Source organism: Lichenostomus cassidix, chromosome 20, assembly GCF_008360975.1.
Source record: "Lichenostomus cassidix isolate B80296 chromosome 20, HeHo_3.0, whole genome shotgun sequence".
Taxonomy (NCBI): Eukaryota; Metazoa; Chordata; class Aves; order Passeriformes; family Meliphagidae; genus Lichenostomus; species Lichenostomus cassidix.
In genome coordinates, this window is record NC_139500.1 from 7,359,257 (window position 1) to 7,378,886 (window position 19,630).

Here is a 19,630-nt window from a genome sequence, read left to right on the forward strand (position 1 = left end):
CTCCCGCCATACCCGCGCGGCGGCCGCCGGGACTTGTAGTCCGCGGGCAGGAGTGTTGCTGCGCTGGGGCAGAGCAGGAGGACTACAACTCCCGGCGGCCCTTGCGGTTTGTTTTCCTTCAAACCAGCCCCGGGTCCGCCCCTCCGGCTCCTCCCCTCCGGTCTCTCCGTGTCCCGCCGCGGCCACCGTCGCCGGGCCCCGCCGCCCCGCCCCGCTCCCGGCCCTTTGACCCCGTTGTTATGCCGGGCCCGAGCCGCCGCCGCCGCCTCCCGTAGCGCCCGGAGCCGCCCCCGCCTCGCGCCCCGCCCGCCGCGCCCGCCGCGCCCAGCCCGCCCCGGTCGCCGCCGCCCGCCTGCCGCCCGCGCGCCCAACGGTCCGCGCCCGCCGCGCCCGCCCGCGCGGGAGGAGGAGGAGGAGGAGGAGGAGGAGGAGGAGGATGAAGGAGATGAAGCAGAGGAGGAAGAAGGAGCGCACGTGGGCCGAGGCCGCCCGCCTGGTGAGGCCGGGGGAGCGTCCAGGGAGGGGGCGCGGGGGCTCCGCCGTGCCCCGGGGCCTCCCCGCCGCGTCCGGCCCCTCCCCGAGTAACGGGGCCGGCGCCGCCGCCATCGCTTCTGAGGGGGTGAAAGCGGGGGCCGGGTCCGCCTGCAGGGCGCGGGCGGTGTTGCCGGTTCCCCGCCCGGTCCCGCGGCTTCCCGCGGTTCCCCCGCCGCCCGCCGTGGCCGGGGTCTCGTGCACGGTTGTTTTTCTTGCTCAGCCCGGTGGGAAGGAGATGCGCCCCGGGGCGGTGCGAGCGCGGCCCCCGGCCCTCAGCGGCCAGCTGCCCGCCCGCCGGGGGTCCCAGCGGCCTCCGCCGCCTCCCTCCGGGTGGGGCTGCAGCGGGTCCGGCATGGGACGCGGGAGGTGCTGTCCCGCACAGGTTCGGTGCGTGCGGGCAGGGCTGCGGGAGCGGTTCCGCTCATTCCCTTCCTTTCGGATGGTTTAAAGCTCCGTGGGAGGAACCGGAGCCTCCGGAGAGGGCACGGCCGCTGTCAAAAGTTTCTGGTTTAATTACCGAGCGTGCGGGTTCCTTCTGTGCACCGACAGCGCCCGAGGGCCGGTGGCATGTGCTGGGCTGCCAGAGCAGCAGCTGGACTCAAGATCCCTGAATCAGCCCGTATTTGGTCACCTTAGGGTTTAGGAGGCAAGGCCATGGAGATGTCTTAGTCCTTTTGTCTTAAAGAATCTCCTTGTTATAGGCTTCAACTTCCAAGCCCAGCTCTGCTCTGGTGGTATCTGTAGGAATACCACTGTCATTGAACCGTTGCAGTGGGAGGAAGGTGACTTCCCTCTGTGAAGCCTTTGAGCTCGATCTGTTGTGAACCCCAGTTATGAAGTAGGAAATCTAAAAAGAAAAATAACCTCAGTGTCTTTCAGGTGGTGAGCGTGAGCTAGTAAGAAGTGTGATTTAAGGACTGCATGCTGAGGTGTTTAGGCTGGTTGTTTGGCATTTGGCTGGAAGGAGCTGGCTCTCTCCTGGTGACACAGTGATGCAGGTACAGCAGTGCCAGGGATGGAGTACGGGATGATCCAGCTGCCTGGATGTGAATGGATCCTACATTTCCTCCCCGTAGCCCTGTCAGTGGGGTACAACTCGTGAGGATACGTGTGTTCCTCCTGTGTAGTTCATGGGCTTCTGTAGAAATGAATTTACAGGGTTTGAGTGTGGTTTGTTTCCTTGTTTTTTCTGTTGTGAATGTTTATTTTGGTTTTGCCAGCCCAGGTTATGCATTGAAGCATGTAAACATTCAGAAGGAACAGTGTGGGGGAGTCCAATGAGATTCATTTCTTGCACTGAGGATGTTCAGGATAAGTCTTGGTGCTTCTGAGTAAGATTTTTTTGGCTATTGGAGTGTTTTCTTACTGCTTGCCAGGAGAAAACCTAATCAGACAAGCATCTGACTTCCAACAACTTGCATCATCTTTTGTGTGTAAATGATAATATTTTAGACCCATGTGGCTTTGCTTGAAAAACTGGAGAAGGGCATAAGGCAGCCACTGTAGAACTTCACTGCAGGAGCCTGATGGCCTGTTTCTCCATCCTTCATTCCTCCTTGGGATCCAGGTTCTGTGAAGCAGGTGTATCACTGCAGGTGGCAGGGATGCTGTCCTTTTAGGTGATCCTGGGGGCAGAGGCTGTGCTATGTGACCTTGTACAAAGTCAGCTCATTCAAACATCCTGAGCTCTGACAGGTGAAAAAAATCAATATTTATAGGCTGCCCAAAGCAGCACATGAGACTGTAACTCTAAAGCAGCCACCTAATACACTTCATCACCCTCATGTGATGGGGAAGGCATCTCTTCACACCGTTCCTCTCACCTGTCTTTTGGCCAGAACCTTGGGCACAGTGGGTGCATGAGTTGTCTAAGCCACAACAGCACCTTAGAGCCATTGATGAACCAGAAATAGAACGATCTCATACTAGATTATCCACTTAGAGAGACCTACAGTTGCGTAGCTCCACTTCCAGCTTGCAGGACTGATTGTAAATCCACTAAAAATAGATCTTCATTTCACACTAGTCTTACACATGCTCCCTGTCAAAATGCTTTTAATTTCCCTCTCTGACGTGTGCTGGTGTATTTTGTATTCCTCTCGATGTTTCTGAGAATCACAGGCAAAAGTGTTTTTCAGTGTTGCTCCTCCTACAAAGCCAAAACTCTGCACATTCCATAAAATAAACTGTTAAAGATTCATCTGGATGCCTAGAGCCATGGCAGGATCCCACAAGTGCTGTCAGAGCTAAATGTCCAGTAAATTGAGGAAGTGATGTAAACTTCCATAATTAGGGGCACAGGAACCCTCAGCTACCAGTGCTGTAAATAGTAGAGGGGGGAAAATTCTGTTTTGGGGGTAAGAAATAGCCAGTGTTGAAATTGTAGCTCTGGGTGGAAAGCTGATGTGGTGCTGGGAGTGTCAGGTTGGAGAGGGATAGAAGGGACAATGCTGGAGACTGAGATTCGGTGTCTAAAGCTTGCAGGATCCTGTCTTCCCTAGTTCTTCCATTAAGTGCTCTGTACACTTAATACAGCTCTTGATTGGAAATTGTTCCCCTGAGCATAGATTCTTTTATCTGTATGTAAATGCTCCTTTGTGCTCAGTTTTAGGCCACATACTTCGCTTGCTGTGTCTGTCACTGGAGAGAGGTTTGAATAATTCCCTGATTTTTTGGAACAGACGTGTTGTATTTTGCAGATCTCGCTGGGCTTGGGAGCAATGAGTTTCCCCGTGTCAGCTGTCTGCAGCCTTTGAGTGATGGGGTGACAGCTCAGGAGGGAGGCATGGAGACCTTGTAACCTATGGAGGGAGGAAAAAGTAGGATGGAACTGTATGGAATTAAATTAGTTTACTCTCTCTGAATATGGCTCATCACTTGCTTTGATTTTTCTTTAAACTCTTTGTGTATTCATTGGGTTTTAACTCAGGTTAGTTCTCAGATTCTCTTCCCCACCAGGTTCTTACCTCATTCTCAGATGCTTGTGAGCTTCAATAATCTGCAAAATATCTGTTGGGTGGATATGATTTAAGAAATTCCTTTTATAGAATGAAGGAATGGTTTGGATTGGAAAGGACCTTAAAGATCATCTAGTTCCACCCTCCGCCATGGGCAGGGACAGCTTCCACTAGTCCAGGCTGCTCCAAGCCCCATCTGATCTGGCATTACCACAACATACAGTTGAAGAGCAGAACTGCAGTTGGGTTTTTCATTACTTGTGGAGGGTGGAAATGGTTTGAGGTACAAACAAACGTTGCCTGGTGCTGCTTTGGGGTGATTTTGCACATGTCCCATTGGTGTGGCTGCTGCAGTGACTCACTTCTAGATGTTGCTGATGGAAATGGGGCATCTGGGTCCATCCTCTGGCTCCCCACCCGAGTCAGACTGAGACACAGCACTGTGTTGCTGCCTCCTAAAGCGTGGGGACAAATGACACCAGGGCTGTGCATCGTGTTGCCATGATGCTGGGACAATTTAGACCATGGCTATGATCAGAAAGTTCCCGAGTAAACTCCTGTTGCTGCTTTCCATGCCTGTTCCATATCCTGTGCCTGTCTCACCCTCTTTTTGCTCATGGCCCCAGGTCTGGAGCTGGGTGCCTTTGCATTCCAAGAGCAGCACTGTCTGCTGCCGGGGAAGGCGCAGGAGCCAGCGCATGGTCGGCAGCTGTAGAGTAATCTGCTCCCAAAGAAACTGCGTGGTTTACATCTACTGCAGCTTATTTTTGCTCATTGTTTCCTGTTTATGTGGGTAATCTTCTTATCCGCAGAAATGTCCGGTCCTCTCTTTGAATCCTTGAGTTCTTGCTTCTAGACCTTTTGGAGCAGTAAGTTTCACAGGCTTTAAAAATCATGAAGTAGTAACCTCTTTAGTTCTTCGTATAGAAGTGACAATTCTATTCTTGATATAATATATAAAAGGATGGGTTGTTATTTATTGTATTGCCTTTTAATATCTGATTTTCTTCATTTTATGTCAAAGGCAAGCACTCCAAATCTTTTTAGTGTCTCTAGCCAGATTTTTTTTTCCCCAAATCCTCTACTGTTATTTTGTCCTTTTCTGAATTCTGTCCTTCTCTGACACAAATTCTGACTCTTAACTTGTGCTTCCCTTCCTGGAATGGAGAGAAGATTAAATGAATGCAGAAATCTGAGGAAGGTACACCTTTGGATTGTATGGCTGTACAGCAATACTTTTAGTGGCAAAAAAATACTGGATGCTTTGTGGAGAGATAGGAGAAGGTTTTACATTGTTAAAGGTCACTGACCACTGCTCAATTTTGACAGCTTATGTGGCAGCAGCTCTGTCTAATGTATAGTGAATTCTGGTAAAGCTTCCACTGGGGTCAAGGCCAAATTCTGCTGCATTTTCTCCTCCATGTTTGTATTTCAGTTAATTAGGGAAAAGATGAAGGTAAAGCCTTTTTTGGCTTTGGTCCATGTTCACCAGGATCTTGAGGTAGCCTGAAATTTTACTGTGTCTTTGCAGGTGAATCAAGTTTGAAGAGTCACATTGCTGGGTCTGGACCACAGCTGATGGAGTTGTTCTGGGAATGCAGAAGCCAATTCTGTAATGACACTTGGTCTTTCTGTTTTTTCAGGTGCTGGAAAATTACTCTGATGCTCCTATGACCCCAAAACAGATTCTGCAGGTCATAGAGGCTGAAGGTCTAAAGGAAATGAGGTTAGTATTGATGATTTTGTCTAAACCAGAGTGGAGCATGGGGGAGGCAGTGTATGAGGGCTGGTGTTGCTTCATACAGTTCTGCCTCATCCCCAGCCCACTTTGCTTTCCTTTTTCTCTTTTCAGCCTAGTAATTTCTGATGACAGTACAGACATTTATATACAGGTTGTGAGGTTCTTTTTCTCTGGTAATAACTGGAAGATGTTCTTGGATTTATTTTATAGTATATGGAGTCCCTTCATCCATCTATTGTGAAATAAATGCCTCTTGCAGATCAGGCCCCTGCATTGTGCTGTACTTACCACTCACTTGCATGGTTCTCACATAAGTTGCTCCCAGCAGTTTCTGCTATTGTGACTCGAGTTTGGGAGCAGTTTAAGTTTTGTCTCCTCTGATGCTTCATTTCTAGAGCAGACATTATACTTTAGAAGAGAGAGTCTTCATTATGTCACTGGCTGATGCTCAGATTCTTGAGCACCAGGAGAGCACAGCTCACATCACACGGTTGTGGCTCTTGACTTTGTAGGGAGGAGATGCCCATCTCAGAGTGGGTTTCATGTGGAAAAGAACCTGATATGGAGCCTTGGAAAGGGCAGAAGTGGGAGACTGCTTTCCTTGGTTAAGTTCCTGTGAGCTTCCATCTGTTTCCATGACAGTAGTAGAAATACAGAGTGTCTTGCAGCTTAAAGAAAGTGGGTAACTGTGATAGTCCAAATGCCTCCGTTACTGCTGCCTGGCAAAAAATAAAAAAAATGTAGTTTGACTACCAGAGACAGAAAAAGCTGCTGCCCAGGGATGGACTTCTGGGAAATCCAGATCCAAGGGCTATTTCTAGTCTTGCTTCTCCCTCCCTTTGTTTCTGTGGACTGTTTTCCACTGTGGTGTTTGTACTTCCTGAACCTTTACTTTACCCAGCTACAGAAGGTAAACTTGATTTCTTCTGTGACCTAAATGTTAACTTGTTTCTGCTCCTTGTTTGTGCGAAATCAGGAAACAGCTGGGGTGTTTTGAATAGTGAAAATCAGTGATGTGTACAGAGGTGTTGGGTGTGGGACCTGCTGTTGTTTGGAGAGGGTTGAGGCCAATGTGTGCCACTGCATTGGTTTGGAACTGTTGGAACATCCATCTTCCATGGGCTTACAAGAAGGCTGGAGAGGGGCTTTTTACAGAGACATGTAGTGAAAGAACAAGGGGCAATGGCCTTAAGGTGAAGGAGGGTAGATTTAGATTGGAAATTATAAATTCTCTGTGGGGGTGCTGAGGCCCTAGCACATGTTACCCAGAGAAGCTGTGGCTACTCCCTCCTTGGAAATTTCCAAGGCCAGGCTGGACAGGGCTTGGAGCAGCCTGGTCTGGTGGAAGGTGTCCCTGCCCATGGCAGAGGGTTTGGAACAAGATGGTCTCTTCCAACCCAAACTGTTTCATGATTCTGTGATGCTTGCTGAGCTCTTCTCTGGTTTGGTTATGAGCAGTGGTTTCACAGCTCTGAGTAGAATTCAGACAGATTTTTATGAGGACCTTCATAAAGCTTTGCTTTATTCAGTCCTTTACAACTCTTCACATCAGTCCTGTTACCTAAGCAGGCAGTTGAAGATTTCTGTGCACAGGCTGTCCCCTGCCAAAGATAATAGCAGGGCTCTTCACACACATAAATTATCCTGTGCTTTCCCAGTTTTTACAAGTGACCTGTCACAGTGTGTAAGTAAAGACCAGACTTCGGAACATGTGTCATGTTAAGTCCCACAAAGCTAACTCATTCCTTTAAAGGTCGGTGGTTTCCCTTGGGATATCTTCTTTCCTTCCCTGGCCATTAATTCTCCGCTTTAAGAAAAGATTGTTTTCTTGAGAGGGTGATTGTTCGCAGAATAAAGGCAGTGAGCCTGCCTGGCTGAATGTGCAGCAGGCGTTGCTGGTGCTTGTATAGAAGCTCTTCCTGAAACTCCATTTCCTGAAGGAAATAGCTCAGTGCCTTGAGATGTTTTTCCTTCTGAATCAATCCTGAGGTGGGGCTCCCTGGTTTGGGGGTCATGCTGCTCTGCTGAGAGGGCTGGGTTCCATACAGGGCACTGACATTCCCATGAGCCAGCACCATGCTGAGTTTAGCTCCTGGCAGAGTTTTAACTGCTTGGTTTTTTTCTTGTTTTGGGGAAAAATGCTTACTTTGCCATTTTAAGAGAGCTCTGCGGCTGGTGAGTGTTCTTGGAGTGTCTGGTAAACACAGAGGGGAAAGGACTGTCTAACAGGACAGAAGGCTGGAAATTTTGTTCACATGATCTAAAAGAAGGCACATTACAGGGTAACTTTGCCTGTTGCCATGGCATGTGAAAAAATGTCCAAAAACCAAACACGTACAGGGTGGAAACAGAAATTGTATGTTTTCGATTTGAGAATGATTTTCTTTGAAATATTTTATCTCAGTCCAGTTTTCAGTTTCACTTTTACTAAGAAAGCAGTTGATTATCTCCTGTAATGTGTCTTCCAGACAATTTTCTGCCTGTACATGTGGGACTTACTGGAAAACACCATATTACGTGGCACAGCAGTTCCATCAGTGTGAGTGTAGGATGGGGCTTTAACCAGGGAGTTGTGTAGGACTGAACAAATGAGAGCATCAGAGTCTTTGTATCGAGCTCTGCTCACACAGTTTGGGCTGTGGCATGTCAGGGAGACACTCCAGTAAGGTGTGTCTTTCTACTGCTGATTAAATCTGGGGGTTTTGTAAAATCAATCCAACACTGAAGGCTTCCAGGAGAGAAGGGGAGGAAACAGGTAATAAAAGTTAGAAATGTCTGAAAACAGAGGAGGGTAGCTTTAAAATTGGTGTCACATTTCCTGTTTGCTGTGATGTGCCGAGGCTGATGTACAGGTCAAAATGAAACCAGTGACACTGTTCTGACTGAATGCCTGTCCCGTTAAGTTAGTGGCATCACCTCTGTTCCCCCTCATCAGGTAAAGGATGCCCATTTAACCAGATCTTTCAGGCTGTTTTCTTGATATTCCATTTCTTAAGCTGTCTCCTTTCTTCCTTTCTCTGTTCCAGTGGCACATCTCCTCTGGCCTGCCTCAACGCCATGCTCCACTCCAATTCTCGCGGAGGGGATGGGCTCTTTTACAAACTGCCTGGACGCATCAGCCTTTTCACACTCAAGGTAAATGCTGAGCTCTTCTCCCTGCTGAGGGCCTAGGGGTGAGGTCTGCTCCTTGTGCAGGATTGAGTGTTACCCTGTCACTGAGCATCATGAGCAGCAAGATTGTCTTGAGGGAGAGGGTCTGGAATTCATTATTTCCTTGGAGCTTGTACCTTTCAGCTATATTCAGCCATCTATGATAAATTCCTTTAAAAAAAAAAAAGAGCTATTATTTCTTAAATTGCACAAGCAAGATGAATCCTCTTATTGCAGTACCTGGTGTCCAGCTCAGGTGGCTGCTCATCAGAGCAGACCTGTGCACTCTCTTGCTGCCAGCCCAACGGAAAAGAACCAACCAAGGAGCTGGTCCAAGAGCTTGTAGCAACAAGAAAAACCTTGTAGGAAAATGTATATTCATTCTTCTTGCTGATTGCTTTGTGTTCCACTACACTGCGTGTTATTTAGCTTCAGTATTTTCCTCAGATCTTGAAATCTCTCAGGAATGCTTCTTTTATTTTTAGTTTATTATTCCAGTAATATTAAATATTGAAAATGTTTCTGGTCTTAGGCATTTCTTTTGCATTGTTTTTTACTGTTGGATTCCCTGATAAACATCAGCTTGATGGAACTCAGCTATTTCATGTCCATCTTTTTTCTGCTGTTTGCAAATCTTGTTGAATCGACACATTTTGCTGAAAATAGATGGCATTGAAATGGCTTTTATTGTAGAAGTAGGAAATACATCTCCTAAGCTTGCTATCTTAGTGTTTGGCCATTCTGATGCTGCTTGTTCTTTCATAGTAAGGATGAGATGCTTCTGTTTAATAAGAACTCACTACTTGCAGAAAATTGTGATGTATTGTGAATGTTTCTATTAAATTAATTATTATTAACCTGGTATTTTGGATATGTGTTACTCGTCTAGGAAGGGACTCTGAGTGCTCTTAGTTTAGGTGACTTCTGTTCTGCTATGAGCCCAAATATACTTTAAAATACTTTTCTGCATCAATGATTAAAATAGGGAAAAAAATCAAGGTTAAAGTATGTCCAGTTAACTGTCTGCTCCCGTTGGATTAAGTTTGGGAGAGAGAGAGAGCTGTAGCCACCCCAGTTCTGTTTCCCCTCTAGAAAGATGCCTTGCAGTGGTCCCGGAACCTGTCAGTGCCAGAAGGGGAGGAGCTGGAGGACACAGCAGATGCAGAAAGCTGTGGGTCCAACGAAGCCAGCACTGTGAGTGGTGACAATGATGGTAAGTGTCTGGTGACATTAACCTTAAAGTCCAGGACGTACTCCTGTGTCTGACTGAGAGCCCATCTCTTCCAGTGTCTCTTGATGAAACCTCCTCTAACGCCTCATGTTCCACTGAATCTCAGAGCAAAGGACCTGCTACCAGGGAGAGCTACAGAACTGCTTCCCAGGTAGGAAAAAGTGGGACTAATGGGTAGGGTGAAGCCTCTCAATGGGAGCTTTCATTACTGTTGGGATGGTATGACAGGACTGTTGTGCGCAGGTGCCTGAGGGAGAGCTACAAGGCTGTCTCCTTGGGTGAGAAGTGGCAGACTGGGGAGGGATCATGTACAGGAAGGCAATTTTGTATTCTCTGCTAGTCCTAGATATACTGTTGCCTCAAGATTCACCTAGGAGGGGCCAGGCAGCTCTTTAAATGAGGAACATGCTGCTTAGAAGATTATTTTACCCTTCCCTAATGTCTTCATTCCTTTTTGGTTTTGGTTTCTCTCTGGTCTACAGACAACCAAACAGAAGAAAAAGACGGGTGTGATGCTGCCACGGGTGGTGTTAACCCCACTGAAAGTAAATGGGGCACACATGGAGTCTGCCTCAGGTGAGCATGGCTTTGGGGGAGATCACAGATCTCTCTCAGTCAGTCGCCAGTCATCTGTGGTTGCCTGAGGATTTCTGTAACACCTGCTGAGAATGAGTGAGACTGCAGAGTTGTGTGTGTATGTTTAACTCACACAACATAGTTGGTACCTGGGCAGTACCCTGTAATAGCAGATCTGTTAGTAACAGAGAATTCCTGTATGTTAAACCATTCTCCCAGCTGGGCTTTGACTGTTCTTTGCATATTTTTATGAAGTTGTTTTGCTTTTAGGCTTCACAGGAAGGCACGCTGATGGGGAGAGCAGCAGCACATCCAGCAGCAGCAGCAGCTCCTTGGCCCTGTGCAAAACCAGCCTGCGCAGTAGGACAGAGATAAACAGGGATCCTCCACAGCTGCTCAGGGGCATCCGAAAGCCCACGGCTGGTACGTGCTCCTGGTTAAAGGCAGAAGAATAGTTGGTGATGGTGAAGTCCACATGTATCTGAGAAAAGAGCACCAGGAGGCATTTGATGACCTGAGGTCAAAACCAGGCTTTCCAGCTAGAGTGTTAGTGACACGATTGTTTTAAAGTTTGCCTGGTCAGAAGAGCAGCATTGAGAATTGTTCCTGAATGTGGCAGAACTATGGCCTCATATCAAAATTCCAGATTAGTGTAAATTAGTGTGCTGCAGTCATTCTTCACACTTGAATACTGCAGTCTTTCTCATCTCTCTGGCTCCTTTTGCTGCTGTAATTTGACATAAATTCCAGCTTGTAATACTGAAATACTTTTATAAACAATGTTAATTTAATATGCCTGTCCTTAAACTCCAGGGCAAATGAAACGGAACAGGGGTGAGGATATTGACTTTGAAACCCCAGGCTCCATCCTTGTCAACACAAACCTGCGAGCGCTGATCAACTCCAGGACCTTTAACGCGCTTCCATCACACTTCCAGCAGCAGCTGCTTTACCTCCTGCCTGAAGTCGATAGACAGGTATGTACACTCAGGTGTTTTCCCTGCCCTGACTGCCTCTTCAGTGTGGAACAGCTGGAGCAGATGTGTTCTGTTTGTCCTGGGTCTGTCCTGCTAGGTGGGGGCTGACGGGCTGATGCGCCTCAGCGGCAGTGCTCTCAACAACGAGTTCTTCACCCACGCTGCGCAGAGCTGGAGGGAGCGGCTCGCTGATGGTGAGGGGCTGTGCTTTCCTGGGTGCCTGGGAGTAGGTGCTCATTTTAAAGGATTTTTGTTTTGCTTTTACGGTTAATGAGCAGGAACTTAGTCCAGCTTTGCTGTGTATCCAGCTATCTTGCCCCCAACTTTTTTTTTTTTTCTTGAAACTCATAGATATGATTTCTTTTGGTGCCATGGGACCTTCTGAATTAAGTGGTGAGGGTGTAAAATAGTGCCATACTTACCTTGCCTTAAATGGTGGCCTGTCTCTTAAAACATGATTTTCTCTGTAGCTGCAGGCAGCATATGGATCCAGAGTAGGGTGGGGAGCAGGGTAGTAACAGCAAGTCTGTCCTTCATACACTAGAGGTTGCATTTGCAGAATTAGTTTTGTTTGGAACTGAATTTCAATCTCTTGCTTCCATGTAGGTGAATTCACCCATGAGATGCAAGTTCGAATCCGGCAGGAGATGGAAAAGGAAAAGAGAGTGGAGCAATGGAAAGAGAAGTTCTTTGAGGACTACTATGGACAAAAGTGAGAAATTCTACCATGTCTATACTGTTTTATCTGTGTTTATGCAGGTGGCAGTGTGTGTTTCTGTTTGTGGATACCTGAGCAGATGCAGCATAAACTAGAAAAACACAGGGTGCGGGGTGAATTGTCCCAACTGTTGCTCTGGGAAAATCCTTAGTGGAATTGGCTGGTTCAACAGAATTTTGTAGCCTGTTTATTTTGTTTCTAAGACAAATTGATACTGTTTTTCGTCACAAATCTTTGAGGTTTTTTATTATTCCATGTGGTCGTGATGTGGGATGTGTGGGTTCTCCTATTGCAGGGTGAGTCAATGAGGCTTTAATGCCTCTCTGCCACTGTCAGTGCTATTCAGTAACACTGGAACTGGGGTGAGCTTTAGCTTTTAGCTGGCTTTTGTGTTTGCCTCATAGGTTGGGCTTGACCCAGGAAGAATCGCAGGCGCAGAATTCAGTGCAGGAGGACGCTGAGAACAGGACAGAGCTGTCTGTTAAAGGAGAAGCGAGGCTGCCGCGCGGGCCGACCACGCGGCAGAGGGACGGACGCTTCCGGAAACGCTCCCGGGCTGACCTGCGGTGCCGTGCCAGGAGGAGCCTGTACAGACTGCGGGAACCCGAGCACACGGAGGCTCCCAAAGAGCCTGCTCCCATGGGGCCAGATTCCTCACTTCATAAAGAGCCAAAGCCTGAAACAGACCTGAAGAAAGATGATCTGAGCAGCCCCTCGGCTGCAGGACTGAAGGCAGAGAGTTCCGAGCTGCACCTCTCTCCAGAGGCTTCCAAGTCAAACAGCAAATCAGAAGATCCATCATTGGCAGCTGCCAGCAGAATTCCCAGTTTGCCCCAGGAGAACTCTGCTCAGGAATCCAAGGAGCAGAAGAGGAAAAGCTTTGAGGAGGCTGCCTCTGCGTCCTTCCCCGAAAAGAAGCCCCGGCTTGAAGATCGTCAGTCCTTTCGTAACACAATTGAAAGTGTTCACCCAGAAAAGCCACAGCCTACTAAAGAGGAGCCCAAAGTCCCACCCATCCGGGTAAGAAAGAGCTTTAGAGATGCTGTGTCTCAGGGCTGCCGTGCTCAGTAATATCAAAACATCATTAAAATGTCAAGTGTTGCCATCTTAAGAGAAGGAGTCAAAGAATTTCATTGGTAGAGCTGGCGAAGTGCCTCTGACTGCCACAGTTTGCTGTTGTATTTAGACAGGCAAAGAATGGAAAATCATCCCAAGGTCTTTGCACAAGAGCACAGGGTAACCTTGACTTACTCCCTTCATTTGCATTTCTGTGGATACAGAAACACTGCCTGAAATGAGTTGACTTGTTGCAAAAGACCTTGAAGTCACATTCTTTGTCCTGTATAGTTTCTCTGTTCCTTTCCTTTCTGGCAGTGTTCTTCCTGACTTTTCCCATTTTGACCAGAGATGCCTATTTTGGTAGCTTTGGGGCAGTCATCCAGATGTAGAGGAGAACAGTTTAATCTGTGAAGACTAAATACAAATAATTTATTTTATAGTTGCCTGCAAGCTCTGGTAAAACAATATTAGTGTGAACTGAGCTTTACAGATTACGGAGCAGAAGTTGTGGGGCTGTGCTGCTTCTCTACCCAAATTAGTTTCTAAGTTGAAATTTTTGTTGAATTTTTGTGCTAAGAATCATGATGAGCAGTTCCCAGTAAAACGCGTTTCACTGGATATGATCAGCATTAGAACTCACCGCGTTTCCCTTTCTTTCAGATTCAACTTTCACGTATTAAACCACCCTGGGTGGTTAAAGGTCAGCCCACTTACCAGATCTGCCCCCGGATCATCCCCAGCACGGAGCCCTCCGGCCGGGGCCGCCCCGGGGCCCGGACCCTCGCAGACATTAAGGCCCGTGCTCTGCAAGCCCGAGCCCAGCGCGAAGCTGCCACCGCCGCCATCGGAGGAGGGGGTGGCCCCGGCGGGGGGAGAAGCACTGACGAAGGAGGCGGTGGAGGAGAATCCAGCGGCCGTTCCCAGCACAGGAGATCCAAGAGAGCTCATGGAAAACGTGCGGCAGATCTACAGCGAGCACAACTACAGTCGTCTGTTCATCTGAGCAGAGGGAAGGCTGACTCCAAAGGGGCTGCTCAGGAAGCCAGTGTGAATTCCTGCCTCTCTTCCAGACAAGATCACTCTTCCTCAAAGGGCGAAAGGAGCAGCGTTCTGGGCTGTGTGACAGGGTCAGGGGACACTCAGCTTGGTGATGGGTCACCCAGGAGGCCATTCTGTGGTGCTCTGACTGGGTCATCCTTGGACAATGCGACTCCTGAGAGGCAGGAGGAGAGCTCTGAGCAGCTCCTCCGTGACCCAAGGACCGAACTCTCATCTTGTGCTGCATCACAGGAGAGCACAAAGCTGGGATGTGTGGTTCCTGTGGTGACCAGTCTGTCGTGTTCTGGGGGACAGGGAGCTAGGGTCAGTCCTGCAGGAGACAGGGCTGTGGTGGCACTTGGAGATGTTGACGCTCCCACCATACAGCTGGATTGCCCTTCTGATATAAAGGAAAATTCCTCCAGTTGTCCTTTTCCACCAGAATTGTCATTGGGTGGCACAGAACACCATGATCCCCAGAAGGTGTCTGGTTTTAGATATAACAGCTCTAAAACATTTCTGGAAAAATGTGTTGCTGATAGTAATACCTCCAAAACGGTGACTGCTGGAGTGAAGAAAGTGATCCCTGTGGCGTGTGATGCTGCACAGCTGCAGGCAGGGAAAGGCAGTGATGGCAAACTGAGCAATGAGGAACGAAATGCAGAGGCTCTGGTGCAGCCCTCTATGCATGGTGACTTTATTTCTCAGAGTAGGATAGATACCTCTGAAAAACTCCTGCAGCCGAGGGAGAGGTGCCCCAGAACTGAACCAGAAAACACACATCAGCCCCTCAGAGAGACGCAGGAGTTGAAGAGAAGTGGAGATGAGGAAATACAGAGTACGCACAGTGAAACAACAGACACTGCCTCTGATTGGGAAGGGGATATGGCTGATGAGAACGTGGAGGTGGAGATGTGTTTCAGAAGTGTCAGCTGTAGGGAGGTGCCTGGGAAAGGCTCTTCCTGTCACAGCAGCAGTGAGAAGCGCAATGGGATTAGGTCAAAATTGCCTGTGGAGGCAGAGAGTCCAGCCTGTGCTGGGGATGTGGCTGCACCCCCACCTCAGAGGTGGGAACCCCAGAAAGCTGAGCGTCTGGCTGGCTCTGCTCGGCCCATGTCCTCCATAGAGACCAACAACCCTTTGGTGATGCAGCTGCTGAAGGGGAAGCTTCCACTGGAAGAAGTTCTCCCAGTGTCTCACATCAACATCAAGCTGGAAATTGCACAGCCAGTGCTGGAGAAGCAGTCAGAAAGCCTCTCCCTGCAACTGGACAGAGGCAGCAGTTGCTACTTTGGCAAGGAATCTTCTCCAGATGCAGGAATAAAGATGAGTGCTCAAAGCAGGAGCAAGGATGTTCACTCTTCCATAGATCCTGAGGAAAAAACCTGTGGATCTGGGGGACCATTGCCTAGAGCAGAGAGTGCAGAGGATCAGGCTGTCCCAGAAAAACATTCCAAAGTTGGTTCGACTTTAGGCTGCCAAGACCAACTGGCAAATGTGGCAAGTGCCTCTCTGAAGCCTGAAGATGTGGACCCTCGGGAAAGAACATTTTCTTCCTGTAGCTTTGAGGAGCAGAAGGAGTTGCCCAAGGTCCACCGGGTGCCACAGCACAACCCATTAACAAGCATCATGGCAAGTAAAACCCCAGAGAAGCTGAATGCCTCCACAGAGCCTCAGTTTTTATCTCCAGCTGTAACTTACATTGGACCAAACCAGACAGAAGGCGCATTGGTCAATAAAAATTATGGCGGGGTTCAAGGCAAAAAGCTCTTTGGTTCTGGTTTTCCTTCCAACCCCAGCATGAGGCTGCATCACTCCAGGGCTTTGGATCACGGTTCACCCATGGGAACCTTGTCCCCCAGCAAACAGATTCCCTTGGACAAGGGCTGTGCACTGGGAGAAGGAATTCCAGCTGCCAGGGAGGAATGGACTTCAAAGCAGCACAGCAGCACCCCGGGAGGGATCAGAAATGAGAAGGTGCTGGTGTGTGGCAGCCCAGCCAAGAGTAATGCAGAGAACCGAGGGGGTGTGACCCAGCATGCCGCAGAACTGGCCGGGCAGACACAGAGAGAGCCACTGGTCATGGACTGGCCCTTCTTCAAGTTTTCAAGGGATCCGGGAAAAGGACAGAGTCACCCTTTGGAGCCTTCGTCCATCCCCTCTCAGCTCAATATCAAGCAAGCATTTTATGGGAAGCTTTCAAAGCTGCAGCTTAATTCCACCAGCTTTAATTATTCATCCAACACTCCGGCTTTCCCCCGAGGCCTTGCTGGGAGCGTGGTGCAGCTCACCCACAAAGCGAACTTTGCTGCGAGCAGGAACACGGCCCTGGCTGTGCAGATGTTTGCTGACAGCAGCAGCGTTGATGAGATCTCATTCCAGTGCTCGTGCAGCCTCAAAGCCATGATCATGTGCAAAGGCTGCGGCGCCTTCTGCCACGACGACTGTATAGGACCCTCTAAGCTCTGTGTATTGTGCCTTGTGGTGAGATAATAAATTATGGCCATGGGACAGGTTGTATATTCAGTGTGTGTATTTTGATAAGGACTGATCCTAACGCCTGTACACAAAGTACACAAAGTACTCTCTGTTCATAGTAGAAACGCTGTTACACTTTGTTTTGGTGAGGAACGTTGAGCTGCCTTCCCACGGAGATCGACAGTGCAGAGCCCGTTCCTGCTCACAGGGACACCCCGGTCCAGGTGGGCTGTGTCCCACGGGAGCTATCCTGCTGCTTCCTGCTATCATGGAAATTCCAGCTGTGCTCTGGTACTGTGCTGAGGCCGACGCCGGGGGGAGAGGCTGTTCGCTGTGGCAATCCCTGGACCTTCTGTGTAGGAAATCCTTACATCCAAAGGAACTGGAAGATGGTGTTCGCTATTTCAGGGCTGCACAAGGTGAGGCCCTACAGTCTTCCACTCTCCCCTTCTGCCATCTCCATTCCCGGTTTGTGTGGGAAGTGCTGCTGTGCAGTCAGTGTAAGCAGAGAGCTGCCCTGCAGTGATGGTCCCGTGCTGTCTTTGGATGCTACAGCAGGATGTGGTGCCCAGGGACATGCTCTGCAGGTGTTTGTGGAACCGTGTACAGCCCAGTGTGTGCCACATGGAGCCCACGTGGAGGATGCAAGAAGAGGAAAAAAAATTCAGGGCAAGTGCCAAGCAAATGCTTTCTGCTGGCCTGCAGGAAGCTGTGTGGCTGGGGAACTGTTCCTGGCTGAACTGGCCCAGCGGCTGTGCCTGCCTCCTTTGGCCAACTTCCACAAACTGCTGTGGAACACTGGAGGTTCCCTGGAGCTCAGTGATAGGGGCAGTGAGCTCTGCACTGCAGCTCTGTGGTGAGGACCTGAACCCCACAGCAGCTGAGCACCTGCAAGCATCAAGCTGTGCATCTGTGTGACCATCACCTAACATTTAAAGCAGTGTTCTTTCCTTTTTTTTCCCCCCTTTTTTATATTTTTATTCTTGGATGTATAAAGTGAATTATTTGGCTCCTGTAAGTATCCTCTCTGCATCTGTTTGATCATATATTTATATGTTGTACACAGTACTGGCCAACTCTGTAAATGGATGTAATGTACATAGAGCATAAAGGGGTCTTTTTTTTTCCTTGGATTTCCAGGCTCTACAGCAGTATTGCATTAAAGTGGTGTTAGTTATTGTCAGAGCCACTGTATTCTGTCTTGCCTGACGTGAGGCTCACCACGCTGGGGTCTGGGTTCCGACAGCCTCCCCGTGCCCGTGGTGCCAGGGTGAACTGTGCTGTGCAGACTCAAGGATGACCAGGTGGGATTTGCTGAGCCAAGCTCACTCCCCAGTTGCTCATTTAAGCTCTTGCCAGTTGTTGCTGCACCTGAGCTCCCAGGGCATGGCTGTACCTGCACTGCAGGGAGGTGAATGAACATCCATGTGCATCCAGAGAGGGAGAGCAAAAGTGCAACTCTCTTCCTCCTTGGAGCAATTCCTAATCAAGAGTTAATTGCTTCAGTGAAGGGGAGAAGCCGCTGGTTTATTCAAGCAGGCAGTAAGCAAGAATTTTAGGGAGTTTATTTTCATTTTATTTCTTCTTGTCCCTTTTCCAGCTCCATCCTACCTCCCTTCACCATGCACTTTTTTTCAGCCGTGCAAGTTCCTCTTTCACACAATCGTGAGGGGTGCAACAAGTCCAGTCCCTGAGATGGTTTTATCCTTAATGCATCCATCAGCCTCATCCCATGGGAATGAGAGAGCCCAGTGCAGCAGCACCCTGGCCTGGGCAGGGCTGTGGTGCTGGTGGGGGCGAGCGGAGGTGTGGAACCTGCTTACCAAAGATGGGGAATGGAGCGGGGGGCTGCTCTGCCTCCTGGGGGACCATTGCAGTGTTCAGCTCGGACTGGTCTGGGGGCAGAGCCCTCGGGGGGCCTGCTCATGTCTGTCCCTTGTGCTATTGGAAAAATAAACACTGTAAAATCTGCTTGTGTGGTTTCAGTCCTTTTTCTGTGCTGAGGCAGTGTGGCTTTTCCTTTCCTCTCTTTTAACTGAAGCTCTTCCAGAGCTCTGCTCAGGTCGCTAAGGGGAGGGGCTGTGTTGCTGCTTGGCTTTGTTAAATCTGGTTTTATGCACTTAGAGAACACTGAAGATGGTGCAGCTCCTGCAGAGATGCCATGTGGCTTTTGGGGAATGGACACCCTGAAGGCTCTGAGAGGCACAAGGTGGCAGTGGGATACTGGGATCCTTGCCCTGCTGGGGTGATGCCCATGGACTGCAGCACCATGACTATCCCCAGGGTCATGGCAGGTCCCACTGTTACTGCCCTCACTGTTGGATAAATGGATCTAAAAATGTTTCTCAAGAGCATAAATATGATACCAATTACAGTTTATTCGAACTACTTGAAAACTCACTTTATGGCTGAGTCCTTTCTCCTTTCTAAGCAGTAAGGAAGTAACATGAATAATGTTATATGCTGGGTTCTCACTGTGTGGGATGTTCTACGGGGCGAGCTGGGATCTCCTGCCTGGGGCTGTGGGAGTGCTGAGATCTGTGTGGTGACACTTTCCTGGCATTCCAGAGTGCTGCCATTCCAGAACAGCTGCAATGGCCTCACACAGGAGCTGGGCTGGGGCAGCGGATAGTCCGGCACCAGCTTTTTGAGTTGAAAAAAGGTTTTTGTGGTTTTTAGTGGCTCACTGATGTGACTCTGGCAAACTGTCTGCACACACTGTAGTTAAACATACCCAGATAATCTAAACAATCTAAAAATGGAGAATGCAAAAAAAAAAAGAGTTTCACTTAACTAAGCTTTAAAACTCAATAATCAATCCTTCCCTGTTTTATTGGGGTGGGGGGTGATGGCATCAGGATTAGCTACCTCCAAAATATGGGAGCATGGGGGTTTCAAGAGTAAAACCCATTAACATCAGAATTTCGCAAAGAGCAAATACACTTTTATTTTCTCTGCAATATTTGTGTGCCAAGTAACAGATTTTCTATCTCACAATTGGCTGCTGTTTGGCTCTGGCTCTGCCGTGCTCTGTGGGGCCATCTGCAGGCATGGGGACATCCTAAGTCAGTCTGGCCACGGGGCTGTGGAAGCCTCAGCAGGTGATGCCAACTGGCTTGCAGCTGGTGTGACCCGGCACTGCTTATCCCCGTGACTTGCAGCCCTCTCCCC

At 48.9% G+C, this 19,630-nt stretch overlaps 1 protein-coding gene across 1 annotated transcript; it reads left to right on the plus strand.

Annotated features, from left to right (window-relative positions):
- Positions 1 to 188: 188 nt before the first annotated feature.
- On the plus strand, positions 189 to 18,430 carry ASXL1 (ASXL transcriptional regulator 1). Its single transcript, XM_085079507.1, has 12 exons — positions 189 to 496; positions 5,135 to 5,217; positions 8,259 to 8,367; positions 9,475 to 9,595; positions 9,670 to 9,764; positions 10,096 to 10,189; positions 10,460 to 10,612; positions 11,003 to 11,166; positions 11,264 to 11,360; positions 11,773 to 11,878; positions 12,289 to 12,904; positions 13,604 to 18,430. The coding sequence occupies exons 1-12, from the start codon at positions 437 to 439 to the stop codon at positions 16,472 to 16,474; spliced, it is 4,569 nt and encodes a 1,522-aa protein (XP_084935633.1). The 5' UTR covers positions 189 to 436; the 3' UTR covers positions 16,475 to 18,430.
- Positions 18,431 to 19,630: the final 1,200 nt, after the last annotated feature.